The sequence below is a fragment of the Condylostylus longicornis genome, unplaced genomic scaffold (genome assembly GCF_029603195.1).
Source record: "Condylostylus longicornis isolate FDR11 unplaced genomic scaffold, ASM2960319v2 ptg000030l, whole genome shotgun sequence".
NCBI lineage: Eukaryota > Metazoa > Arthropoda > Insecta > Diptera > Dolichopodidae > Condylostylus > Condylostylus longicornis.
In genome coordinates this window covers 9724566-9738525 of record NW_026577999.1, presented here as the reverse complement: position 1 = coordinate 9738525, position 13960 = coordinate 9724566, and the positions used below count along the sequence as shown (strand labels likewise).

The 13960-nt window shown below is 23.6% G+C and overlaps 1 protein-coding gene across 3 annotated transcripts; it reads left to right on the top strand.

Annotated features, from left to right (window-relative positions):
• The first annotated feature begins 168 nt into the window (after positions 1–168).
• On the top strand, positions 169–13220 carry LOC129607934 (uncharacterized). 3 transcript variants are annotated; one of them, XM_055519199.1, is made up of 14 exons: positions 169–355; positions 597–775; positions 1694–2123; positions 2219–2411; positions 4496–4567; positions 7772–8093; positions 8165–8464; positions 8531–9797; positions 9867–10324; positions 10410–10508; positions 10564–10874; positions 10943–11210; positions 11275–11421; positions 11527–13220. In XM_055519199.1, exons 3-14 carry the CDS (start codon positions 1853–1855, stop codon positions 11734–11736), a joined length of 3918 nt encoding a protein of 1305 aa, XP_055375174.1. In that variant the 5' UTR covers positions 169–355; positions 597–775; positions 1694–1852; the 3' UTR covers positions 11737–13220. The 3 variants fall into 3 exon arrangements, with proteins under 3 accessions (XP_055375174.1, XP_055375173.1, XP_055375175.1); XM_055519198.1 differs by having other exon boundaries at positions 169–443; XM_055519200.1 differs by lacking the exon at positions 4496–4567 and having other exon boundaries at positions 169–775; positions 11527–13219.
• Positions 13221–13960: the final 740 nt, after the last annotated feature.

Sequence of the window (13960 nt, the reverse complement as noted above, 5' to 3'; positions counted from 1 at the left end):
TAAAGATATAAGAATTTAATAAAACATGTGGCATTGCTAAAATTATCCACAATGTAGTAAAATGAAGCAGAGAAAAAATAAGAATCGAAATCTGTGACGTTTATTATTTTGATAACGTTTTGACAGTTTTCTAATTTGAAGTTTTAAATAAACGGTAACATTGTTATAACTAGTAGAGTAGTTGTCGCGACATAGATTTTTAGGAAGGAAAAATTTTTTTTTTGTTTAATAAAATATATTTAAATAATATATTTAAAACCTGTTTAATTTAAGAAAACTTAGCACACTACTTTCCGTATAAAATTGTGAAGATATTTTAATTAAAAAAATATGACAATACGACTGAGAAAATGAAGTAATGATTTTATAGTGACATCTTTTCTTGTTTTGTTGTTGCCCCCTCCCTAATAAGAAAAGTGAAAAAAAAATTTGTAATTTATATGGTAAAAAAAGAAAATTTAATGTGCGAATACAAATATTTATATTTTAAACCTAGCATTTTTTTTGTTAATAGAGTATAAATTGCCTTAATTAATTAAGTAGTATGAACGAATATTTCGCGATATTCTTTAATTGGAAGTAATCAATTTGTGTAGATTTTAGGGACTATTAACATGTTTGACGATCCACCACTTAAAAAATAAAAAATATATTTTAGGCAAAATAAAAAAAATTAAGAATTATTAATAATATTTGAAAAAATTAAGATGAATTAGTGAATTGAAAATGATATAAAATTGTTGAGATGAAGTAACATAGCAGTTTTAAAACAAAGGTAAACTTTCATGTTAAAAAAAATTTATAGTGCTTAAAATTTAAATAGGTATATGTAGTTACCTATATCGACATAAAAATGTATATACATATATCTGTTCATATATATATAATATATATATTTAAATTTATATTGCACATTTTATATGTGCCTTGTAATTGATACTTATTTGAAAAGAATATGTTACATTTCCAAGTTTGTGGAATTTTTTTTCGTAAGAATAGCAAATAAAACAATAGGCATCTACATATCTTTATACATATACTTATAGAATAGTATCTTTTCTGAATTAAAATAGTGCTTCTGAAATGTTTTGTGCTTATATTATAGCTATGGCCAACACTTGCGTCATAATTTAAAAAAAAAAAAAATGAGAAAAAAAGCCAAGCAAAAAGCAAAAGTAATTGGGTTATGATGAACAGAGCAATAGAAACAGAAGATTAAATTTCATTAACTATTTAATTTTTGATATAATTTTTAATTTTTATAATGCTCATTTGCAATATGCTTACAACCATAATATGTTCACTAAAAAAATTAAAAGCTAAATACACATGTTGGTACCTATACTTATTACCTATGTAGGTACCTGCATACTCGTAATGTATGAAAAACGAAACTAGTTAAATTTTTTTTTTTTTAGTTAAATTCCCTTTCATTATAAAGAATTCCTACGGATCTTATGCAATTTTTGTATTAAAGCTTTCAGTTTGTTTAAATTTTCTTATGATTGCAGATGCTATCTTAATAGCATTTCTCTTAATTTAATTAAATTATGCTCAATACTAAATATGTAATTTTCTTTTATGTACGCATATAAAGTATGTGCTATAGACTTGTATAAATTACATATTTAGATATTTTGAGAGTGTAGGTACGTATACTTACCTACCCATTTAATTTAAGTTTTCTTTTTAGTGAATTAATTGAAAATGTAAGAATACCAAATGAAATTTCAAAACAGAGCGATAAAGAGAACATTCCATTATCAAATTAAAAATTAAAAAAAGTAAATACGAAAAGTATTAAGAAGAAAAAAAAATAGAAGAAAAAATAAATAAAAACATGTTATAAAATATGGGAAGCGAAAGAAGAAATGATAATAACAATGGAACTAATAAAAACAACGAAAATAACACAAATAATTCAAATGAAAGAACTTTATTGGCTTTAGAACATAGCCTATCATCCAGTTATATCCGACCGGCAAGTTTAGTTGGACCTGAAAAAGAGCCAGTTAATTTTACCATTAATTTAGTTGGAGCACCGCCAGAGGCTGTACAGTTAGTAGAACATATCAAAGCTGTTGCTGAACAGTTTTTATATCATTGGAAAACTTTTCCAATAGGTAATGAATTTACATTAATTCGCACAAAACAAACAAACAAAAAAAGAAAGTATTGTCAAAAAATATTAATTTTTGTTTTTGTTTCAATAAAAAAGTACTTCCACAGCCATTGGCTGCCACAACTACAAATGGAATTAACTCGGTTAATAGTAGAAAATCGAAACAAATAAATTTGCGAGATCTTTTTATTGCTCCACCGTTTGATGAATTGGATGCTGTAGCTGCTGATAGTTCTGGCGAACCAAGAAGATTAACTAATACCCAATTAAAATCGTTAAGAGATCGAGGGTAAGTTACAGTATAAATTTTTATTTATATATGTATTTATATAAGATTGCATTTAACGCAGGCATTAAAATTTGTTTAAGTATTAATATAATATATCTGTATATGTATTTTTTTTACATTTACTTATTTATTAAGATGGTAATATAACGAAAATATTTTTTATAATATTTAATATTTAATTGTGAAAAAAATATTACAAATTCAAAATTTGAATTTGTAACTAGCAAAAGAGACATAATGTTTTACTAATATTTACGTTTATGCATTAATTTAATTTCAAGTTTGGGAACCTACTGCAAAAACGTAAAATATTTTAGTAAACAGAAGAAAAAACTGCATTTACAATAAGATCAGTTTCAATAAAATTTTGTTTGAAATTTATATGACACTTTACTCATTGTTATTACTTATATAAATTATGTTAAGTAGGACTATTTGTATTTATTGATTTAAGGCGCAATAAGTAGGTAGGTATCATATGAAATGTTTTAGTTTCATGATTGTATTAAGGAAGAATAGGTATATTTTGTAATTTCAAACAAATCAACTTATGCAATTAAGATGTTTACAAATTTATAAGTTGTATTCATAAAGTTTTAAGTTTTAGATTTCATAAATTTAAAGTTTTAGTTTCAGTTTAAAAAAATAAACCAAAAGTGTCTGCAGATGGCCACAAATTATTTTAAAATAATATAGTAGGTTGCAAAACACTACTAATTTGGGTACTTCAAATTTCACTATTTAATTCTCTTAAAATTGCATAATAAAACTCTACTTGCGTTTTTTAAGAATTTGTGAATTCGAAAGCGCCTTCTTTATGTAGTAAAGATGTATGGCAGGTTTTTATGAAATAAAAACGCTTTGGATATTACAAATATATCAATTTCAGATTTTCCAATAAAATATTATACAAAAAACATTTAAAATAGTTTAGTATTTTAAAAAAAAAATTAATTAAAAAAATCACCAAAATGACTTTAGCTGAATAAAAAAATTATTTATTGAATTACTTATTAATGAATTATTATTAGATCCGATATTCGAACTGAATTTCAATGCAACAGACATTCGCGCATTCATGGTACAAGGATATAAGTAGAAAAGTATTTTAAAAACTCTTGACGGCATATAAAATATATTCTATTTTATTAATAGAAATTTTAAATATAATATAAAACATGTATAACTTGTAGTTCTATTATAAATGTTAGTTTTCTTTTATAATTTTAAAATAAAAGTAAAATATAAGTAAAGTTTTTTTTTCGCGCAAATTTCAAAACCTTCATTATAAAATGAATATAGGAGGTTTTATTTATGTGTTTTTTAAATTGTTTATTTAAGTTTATTTTTATTTTAAATTATAGTTTTCTCAACAAAATAAAACAAAATAAAAAAAAATAGCAAATTCAATTTATGATTGCTTTTCAAATTTAATTTTATAATTTATAAGATCGCTTTAACATTTTTGACAAAAATTTTTAATTTTCATAAATTCTATATTCATAAAATTTTTCAAAAATCGTTAATTGACGAGTTTTTTTTTTTAATATTTATTTATGCATAATTCAAAATCACAAAATTCAAAATATTTAATAATATTTTTAAAAACGATTTACTTTTAAAAAGGTACAAAAAGTTTTCCTCTGTATAATGTTTTCTTATACGCTTATGGTTGTCTTCATTCTTTGTTATTAATGAATTTTGTGTTTCTGGATTACATATCCATTCATTGATTCATTGAACAGTCACAATTCCAATTATTTTTTTAAAGTGAATTTCAAATAATAATCACATATGTTATTGCAAACATTATCATCTTCTATCACCATTTTTATCTCAGCAATCACGTATTGTTATTATAATTTATTTATATACTTACTTCTTTGTTTTTTCAACTCTCGTACTCTGGTTTTTCTTTCTGTGTTGAATATTATTTATTAATTTTTATATATATATATTTTTTTTTGATTATTAAAATACAAAAACAAGAAAACTTTCTAATTTAAAAAAAAAAAAAGTATGAAAATTTAAAATAAAATAAACAAACAAAAGGAAAGAAATGAAAAAAGATAACTTTTTTAAAGCTTGCATAAGGATAAATATGGAAAACCGAAGAAATTAAGTTTGGAGCAATTGGATACAATTCGTCATAATGGGTAAATAAAGTTTTAAATTTTTCTTAATGCCAAAAGAAAAAAAAAATAGAAAAAAAAAAACAAAATAAAACGAGATTTAAACGAAAGATTCAAAAATAATTTAATTTTTTCCCCCCTAATTTTTTTTTTTATAATTAATATATATTAATAATATTCAGTGGAAATTATGGGCCGAAAATAATGAAAATTTGCTGTATTTTATTATTTGTTTTCTCCTTATAATTTACTTATTCTCTCTGTATATAAAATTGATTGAAAATTTTAATTATTATTTGTTTTTGAACTAAAATATTTATCTTTTAAAATTGCTTTTCTTTTGCGTGTCTATATGTTGTTTAATTTTTGATTGTAATACTAAAATTAAAATTATAATTTAGAAAAATATAAATATTTATTAATTATTTAATTATAATAAGTAAATTTTAAAATAAACGCACTGGTCAAATACTTTTTGTTTTTTAAGTTACAATTAATTAAATATATTTAATTAAATATATTATTAATTACATTTATTTAATATTACCAGATTACTTATATGGTAATAATAAATTAAGAAATCAAATTTGAATTTTAATTTTTTTAGTTTTATTTATTTTTAGAGAATTATTTTTGTAAAGGAAGACATAACCAATACTTTTGATCAATCTTTTTAAATTTTACATTTGAATTTGTGATTAACCAATAATCCCTGACTTAATTTGTTGAGATATGTCGCAATTTGCTATACTACAAAGTATAGAGTTGAACATTATATAGGCAAAATAATTAGCAAAATGCAAAATTCAAGTTGTGCCCTAAGAACCTTTTTCAAAAAAAAAATATAAAAATGTTGTAATCAGTTTTTGAGTATACATGTTTTAATAATTTAAATAATGGTACTTAAAATTAATTTGTTTGATCAGTGTAAATATTAAACATTTTTTTTTTTAATTTATGAAATTAAATTATTTGAAATATTGAATTGTAAAACAAAAATTTTCTCCTTATTGTATTTTTATTTTAAATTTAATTTGAAAAATGTTATTTCTTTTTGAAATTTATGTTTTTTTTTTTTTTTAAATTAATGTTCGTAAAATACACAAGTTCTTTTATTTTCTCTTTTTGAATTTTGTTGTGTGTGTCACCGAGAAACGAAATGTAAATTTAACATTATTTTTAATCATAAAATGTGCACATTTTTTTTTTGCAAAACTTTTAATTAAAAATATTTTATAATATTAGAATAAAGAGCATTTTTTATAATTTTAAGTTTTAAATTTTGTAATTCAACAAAATAGTTATTATTTATTTTTCTTATTAATCATTTATAATAATTATTTTATTTAGAAAAGTCATTTTTACGAATAATATTGTTGTCATTTTGTTTTTGATTTGCATTATAAATGTTACTTATTTGTTATAAAATACAAAAATATATAAAGGTATTCATTAATTTATTATAAATATTTTAATTTATTTTAAGGTTTTATTTTATTTTTTTTGGTTTTTGTACTTAAAGCAAGTGGATTTTTTGTAATAATTTGTTATTTATATATATATAATGAAACCCGTTAATGAGTTTTAAATTTTTAATCAAATTATATAATTAAAATTTTATTTTTAATAAACAATGTGTTGATAATAAGTTGATAAAATGGTTGAAAAAAATGTATTTTATTACCATTGTCATGTTTCCCGTTTTTATTTATAATTTCGAAAGAAATTTTATTTATTTCTTTTAGTATCAGATTATTTAAAATTTTTATAATACCTTGTTATCGTAACTTCCTTATCTGAAAACTATTTTGTATTGAACCAAAAAAAAAAAAAAATTAAATTTTATAAACAAGCTATTGTTCAATTAGAAATTTTTGAAAAAAAAAATGTCGCAAATTAAAAGTAATGTTTTAATTAGATTCATTAAATAATTTAGATATTAAACAAAGAATAAACTGATAAGTACAGAATAATTTGTAAAACTTTATGGAATTTTGATATAAGTAATAATCTTTTATTTATAAAACTGAGGTCTCATTTTGTTCCCAGTCATTAGTAGACTTAATTCTTATTATTGTAATTTTATATATAAAACGAATGTAGTTATATAATATTGGTTTCATTAAAATTTTAATTCCAAATAAATAAATTTTTCAATATTATGTCCCATATTTTGTAATAAAACTTAACCCTTAACAGAAATCTTTCGAATGAATTTTTGAAAAAGTTTTTCTTCAAATATTATTGTTTTTCGTGTGTATTTTTTGTATGCATAATAATTATAATGATTTTTTTTTAATAATACAAGTTGCATGTTATATTAAAAATAAAATATAAATTTTTATATATTTTAATTTTTAAAATTTTTATTTTGTCTATGGGCATTCAAGTTAATATGGGAAACATATTAATTCTAATTCATATTTTAAGAGTTTCTGAGTTTTTTTTTAATGCTTATATATTTGAGGTATACAAAATTTATTTAAATCAAAAATTTCAGAAATTTTCGATTCTATGATCTAGATACGTATAGTTTTTTTTTGTCAAACAAAGTTTTCAACTTTATATTCTAACTAAATTCGCCAAATGTGGAACTTCCTGTGTGGCTAAAAAAAAATTGGATTGAAATACAGAAGAAATAATTTTTATTATCTTATCGATATTAAAATTGAATAATCTCGGTCTTATTCTGTAAAAATTCTTTGAAATTTTATTTAATATAATTTTAAAGCCAATTTAAAATTTGTGTAAATTTGCACTGAGAAAAACCAACTTAAAAGTTTCGAGTTAAAAAGGAAATCAATTTCATATAGAAAATGAAATATGAATAATTTACAAAATCTAATTAAAAACTTTTTTAAGATGATTTTTTCAGAAATAAAATTGTGTTCTATTTTAAATATTTAGTAATAATATAATTATATTTTAAAATAAGAATATTTCGAAATTTGTTTAATTATATTTTATTATTATATTATTATATAGCTAATGCTATATATTTGTCTTTTATATTGTTTAATTATATAACTTAAAATAAATACATATTTATGTACTTATTTTAAAGTACATAAATAAATTTAAAAATTTCATTAATGACATTAATAATTTTAAAGAAAATTTACTTTGTTAACATTTTACATTATCACACGTTACATTATATTCACAATACTTAAATGATATTTTAAAATAAATTTGTAATTAAAAGTTACTTCTTTTTTGATTTCATAGAGAATTTGATGTTCCAAGTCTCAATTTCCATGGACAAGTTCATAAATGGCGTCTCTCTCAATTTCTTCAAAAAGGAACATTTAGAGCACATGATTCTTTTCTCAGTGATTTAGCATTAGCTGCTCGTTTTATAGTAATAACAGCAAGAGCACGTATATTTTCACATTTCTTCTCAGTGGCTCATGCCGTAAAAGCGTTATTAAGTGGTATAATCAAATTAATTGATATGATAATTGGTGTACCATCACTTTTAGCGCATAATTTAGATTATAAAATTAGAGAAGAACGTTGTAGATATTTAGTTGCTGAGCTTGTTTGTAGAGTAAGTTAAATTTTACATAAACGTTATATTATTTGTGACCTAAATAAATTGATTTTGTGAATTTTCTGTAGCCGGAATATGAAGATTGTATGGATTCATTATGTTCTTACGTAAGAAAACAATTACGTCGAGCAACGATGGAAAAATTTGACGTCGAATGTGAGACCGCCCAGCCTATTCCATATTTATTTTTAACACCAAAAGGACAAGAAATAGATTTACGTTTATTTTCAAGGGATATAATACGTAAAGCTCTACCAATTCTCATAGGAATTTTAGAACGTGAAACTCGTGGATGGTTTTTACACTTTAGAGAACGATTAATTACTGAATTAAGAGAAAAAAAATTGTCTGATAAAGAAATAGAGGAGGTAAACTATTTTGTAAAAACAAAAAAAAATTTATTAAAATAATTCTTGGTATTTTATTAATCTTAGGAAGTAAACGAAGCTGTAATGAAAGAATATTTACAACGAGTATACTCATCAATATTAAATAATTCTGATTTAGAAGATTTGGGGGATGGTATACCACAATTGTTAGTTCAACAAGCTCAATCTGTTGTTATTATGCATAAAGCTGTTGAAAAAGTTCAAAAAGAGATGAAAAGATCACGTGATGATCATCAAAAATGCTTATCAAATGATCATTCTGTTCTTTCAAGAGTTGCACCTTGGTTACGTTCGAAATTAAGAACAGCTGAATTGACAAAATTAAGAAAATCAACTTGGTCAGCACATGAGGAAGCTTTAAAAATGTGTACAAAGCATAATTTACAGCAAACGTCTTACTTCTTGAGTCGTGACATGACATTTATGAAAGAGCGTGAACCTATTTTATTAAAGGAATTAAAGAATGCAAAAACACCAACACGTAGTTTTCAATGGGCGTGTCGTATATGGGCTCCAAGAGCTTGGGTAATAAGAAGAAATTTCCAAGGTCAATCTGAAGTAATACCAACGGTTATATGTCAACAAGCAACTTCCATTGTTACACCAAGATCAGATCCGAGTCAACCAGTCTTTTTAGTCGAAAAAGAAACTTTAAAAACAACAAGCACTCGTTGGCCATTTTGGCGTTTATTAAATTTATTACAACGAACATGGTGTTGGACATGGAACATGATGTTTATGTTAGGTATACTAATGCCGTGGTGTAGTTCATTAGGTGTTAGAGCATTATTTTGTATAAAACCATTTATGCCTGATCTGGAATTATCACAAGTGAATGGGACTCTATTTCCGCGTAAAACAAGTATAACACCAACATTAGCATCTAGGTTAGTAGAATTATGGCGAAATATTTCAAAAGCGAGAACGCATTTTGAAACTGAACCAGATACAGGTTTTATAGGAAAAGGTTTAACAAGAAATATGAATCGCGTGTGGAATTATTTTTTCAAAGGATTCCTAGGGACCGTTTTACTCCTATTTGTTTTTCCACTACTCTGTTTAGCAGCGACATGTTTTAGTATTTTCCTAGCTTTGACGGCACCACTTTGGATGCCAGCTTTTACAATTTCCCTTCATTTATATATGATGCTAATTTATGATTTAGACTGTCCAGATTCTTCTCGAAATCGATATTGCATCTTTTTGGAAGCACTTATTTGGAATATATTGATTCAAGGTTGTATTCAACCATTGGCAGCTGTTCTTGTAGCTTCAATTATTTGTCCGTTAGCATCAGTTACTGTTCTAATCGGTATGCGACAACTTGATAAAATTACTGAAATTTTTTTAGTTTACTAAATAATTTATTTATGTTTTGCAGTTGGAGTTATCCGTTATTCATCACGTTTGCTGTGGGATTCTTTAACTTTTCATTTGTTTATTAAAAAGTATGGAAGAGTTCCCGCTAGTGATAGCTTTGCTGTACGTCGAATAGCAGGTCCAGGTTTAGCTTTGGATTATTATTTTGTAATAAAACCAGAACAAGCATTAGTTGAATTTGAAGCAAAAATGGAGTTGGATGAACTTCAAGCATACCAACATGCAATGGAAAGAATAATATTACAACCTCAAAAGGACTTTAGTCAATTTGTTGAAGCTTGTTTTGGTCCATTTTCCGCCCAATTATCGAAAACTGGACCGTATCGTGGGCTAGATCGAGAAGCACAAGATCTTATGAGCTCTTTGCACGAAAAACTAGAAAAACGAAGGCGAGAACTACAATCAGGTCTAACAAGTTCAGTTAAAAGTAGGATTAAATTAAATACGATGGAATTGAAAGTAAGTCCCTTGAAGTAGTGTGGTTAATTTTAAAAAACTATTTTTCTTTAGAAAAGAAGTGTTGCACAAAGTATTTATTTTACAGATTGCAATACAGTTGGCAGCACATATGTTAGAAAAATATTACCCTTCTCATGTACTGGCTCGGTTATCCATAACCGAAGATGATTTCTGGGACAACAAGGTATAAAAGCAGTAATATTTTTACAAGTTTTTGCTTTATAATTATTTATCTTCAGGGTTTATCGATTAATGATTGGCCAGGTCTTGCAGGATTAATGTATACTGAAATATTCAGTTTGGATTTTTTGACACCTTTGAGCGATTCAGACACCTATTTTAAATTGGAACCACATCAGTCTTTAGATTTGTCAAAATATGTTGAAATGGTTCAAAATGCAACTGATGTTATTGGGTCAAATGGCCCAGATTTATTGGGAAATGTCTATGCTCCGCGTGGCAATGTTCAAGTCAAATTACCGTTTTTAGAAGTGTCTGCTTTCAATCCGCGTTCAAGAATCACAATGACGTTTAGGAAGCCTGAGAAAAGGTAAATTTTATTGGAATATACACCGAAAGAAATATTGATTCTATTTTATATGTTTTTTTTTTAAATAGGGAAACAAATTCAGGCTTGACGACGCCTAGAGTTCGGGCTCATAGAGCACAGCAATCAAGTGATACAAACAAACCATGGAGACCTTGGAAGAGAAAAAATGCAGACAAAAATGTTGCTGAGAAGCTATTAATTCCGTTGCCCATTCCACATCCTGTACATATCGCAATCGCTATACATAATCGTGATTCTGAAAATCCCATACCATTAGATTCAGAATTATGTTGGGAAATATTGAGAGCTATAGAAGATTGTCAAGGGGAAATTCAGGTGAATATGTACTTTGAAGCTGATGTAATTTTTACTTTAACATTTGTAATTTTTTTTCAATTAGGCGGTAACCGTCGCAAGATATCGTGGAGGAGCTCCTGATTCAAGTATTGATTCACTTGATTCAGATAGCAGTTCAAGAAGTAATGGAACACGTGATTCAATTGCTGCAGCTGGTGGCACTGAAACGTTACCATGTGGTAATAGAGAGGTAAATTTGAAGTACATAATATATTAATTTTGTATATATGAATATATATTATTAAAACTTATTTTTTTATATTAAAATTAAATTTTTTTAATAATACTTTTCAAGGTTAGTACAACAATAAACGTGGATCCACAAGAAAGCCAACAGAATACTTCTGGTTTTCACTGGACGCTGAATAATTGGGGAGCAACCCAAGCAGCGCGTCGTCGTAATAATTCGGGAGTGGTACGTGTAGATTTAGCTAGTCCAGAAGATATTTCTCTAGATACCGACAGTTCAAGAGTTGTTTTTAGTGCTTACGGCACAACAGTTTGAATTTAAGTTAAACGAATTTTTTTACGTTAATAAATATAATTCTTTTTTTATAAATTTTTTTTTTTTAAATTTTAAATATTTACACAAAAATAAATTATATATTATAATAAAAACATAACAAATATATTAATATCAATAGTTAAAAGAAAAAAAAACAAAATAATAAGAGTATAAGCACATGTAATAGTATATTATTATTAAAAAATAGAAATCAATTGAAATAATTAAAAGAAAAAACTCTAAATAAAAATGTTTCGTACACAATAATTAAAGTATCGTAAAAGAAATATTTGCTAATGTTTGGAAATTCTAGTCGCTAATTAAGTATATTAAAGTTATATTTAACAAAATCTAAATGAAATAAACAACAAATATAAAAATAGAAATTTTGAAAATACAGAAAAAAAAAATATGAAATAAATAACTTAGATACAACTTTTTCATTAAATTATTACAAAGAAAAACTATAATAATAGAAAATACCAAATGAAAAGAAAAAACAAGTAAAATTTTTAATTATTAAATATAATTAGAAAATAAATACACCAAAATAATATTTAGAAAATAATAAAAAAAAAATATGCAGAATTTATAGTATTGTGTTAAAATATACCAGTAGAACCATATGAGTTTAAGAATTAAAAAAAAAAAAAAAACAAATCTATTAAATTCTTGAACTATATAAATTACACTTCTTGCCTTAAAAAGTTTTATTTGCTAATGTTTTTTTTTTTTTTAATATAAGTTTGCAATTTAAATTTTTGTATTCTTAAAATTTGAATTTTTGTATATTTAATATACCATGCAGTACAAATCCTCAAACACTTATCTTATTTTTGAAAATCATTTTTTTTGAAATTGAAGCAACCAATGCTCTTAAATATATTCGTCAAAAAAAAAAAATTTTTTTTTATAGCTAAACAAATGTTTTTTGCACAAATTGTTATAAAGGGAAAAAAATTTGTTATTCTATTGTAAAATGGTATTTAGAAAGTTTAGTTCAAGAATAATAATAGACCACATTTCAGCTAACGATTTTGTTTTTGTTAAATTTAAAAAAATATTCTTTCATTGGCTGCTGCATTAAAGTAATTTATTCCAATTTTTTTTTTTTATTTTTTACAATTGATATTTCTTATTATCAATTGAAATTTTAAAATTTTTTCAAATCAGTTAATAAAAGCTATAATATATGTATGATTATTTTATTTAAGTATATACATTATTGTATATTAAAATTTTTAAGACAGCTAAAGTATTTGAATTAGTGTTGAAACAAAATAAAATTATCCTTAAATTAAACACATTCCTAAAAATTTATGGCAAAAAAAAAATAATAATAAACCATTACCTTTTTACTCCAAAAAGAAAAATATTTTCAGTACAAATTTAAATTTTAAAATCAAACCAAATTATTTTCTTAAGTACAAAATGTTTTCTTCGTCATAAATTTTATTATTATAATTTAAATATTAAAATGAGTACCCTCCTATAATTAATATATATCCAAATTAATTCCATTCCAAAACTGATTTGAATTCATCAAATACAATGTGCAATATTAAAATAAATTTTTTTTTTGTATTTATTTATATTATAAATTCAAATTGAACAATAAATCAGTGTTTTATATAAAATACAAAGAGAAAAAAAAATAAAAAACAAAAAAATTAACCATAAAATTGTACAAAATTCAATAATTTTATTTTAAAATAATTGAAAAGAATAATTCAGGTTATATTTTTAAATCAAATCAAAGCTGTCTATAAGTTACCAATTTAAAAATAATTTGAAAATGAAATAAGCATTATTACATACAATAATAATTAATTACATGTACTGTTGTAATATTATAAAAAAAAAAAATTACTCTTACTTAATATAAATCAATCTTAGATAAAATTAAAAGATATCATAGAAATTTTTGTATTTTTCTTACATTGATGATGTATTATCAATTCATTCTAAATTGCTAACCAGGGCTATGCAAAAATGACAAAAAAAAATTAAAATCATTACACTAAGAATTCTGTTTCTGATCATAATAAAGTAGTTACCAATTTTATTACATGATTTATATGATTCAAGTTCAACACTGAAATAATATTAAAAAAAGTTTTATTAAAATTCATAATTAAAAACTTTAAATGTACTTTCTGTATCTGACATAATCCTAAATTTTTATTACTAATTTTAATAATTAAAGTTTTGGAATTAATTTCAA

Bases quoted from the DNA above. Each gene is read 5' to 3' on its own strand.
- LOC129607934 (XM_055519199.1), top strand. From the start codon at position 1,853: ATGGGAAGCGAAAGAAGAAATGATAATAACAATGGAACTAATAAAAAC. The intron at 2,124-2,218 runs GTAATGAATTTA...TCAATAAAAAAG, and splicing joins TTGGAAAACTTTTCCAATAG to TACTTCCACAGCCATTGGCT. The intron at 10,325-10,409 runs GTAAGTCCCTTG...TTTATTTTACAG, and splicing joins TAAATACGATGGAATTGAAA to ATTGCAATACAGTTGGCAGC.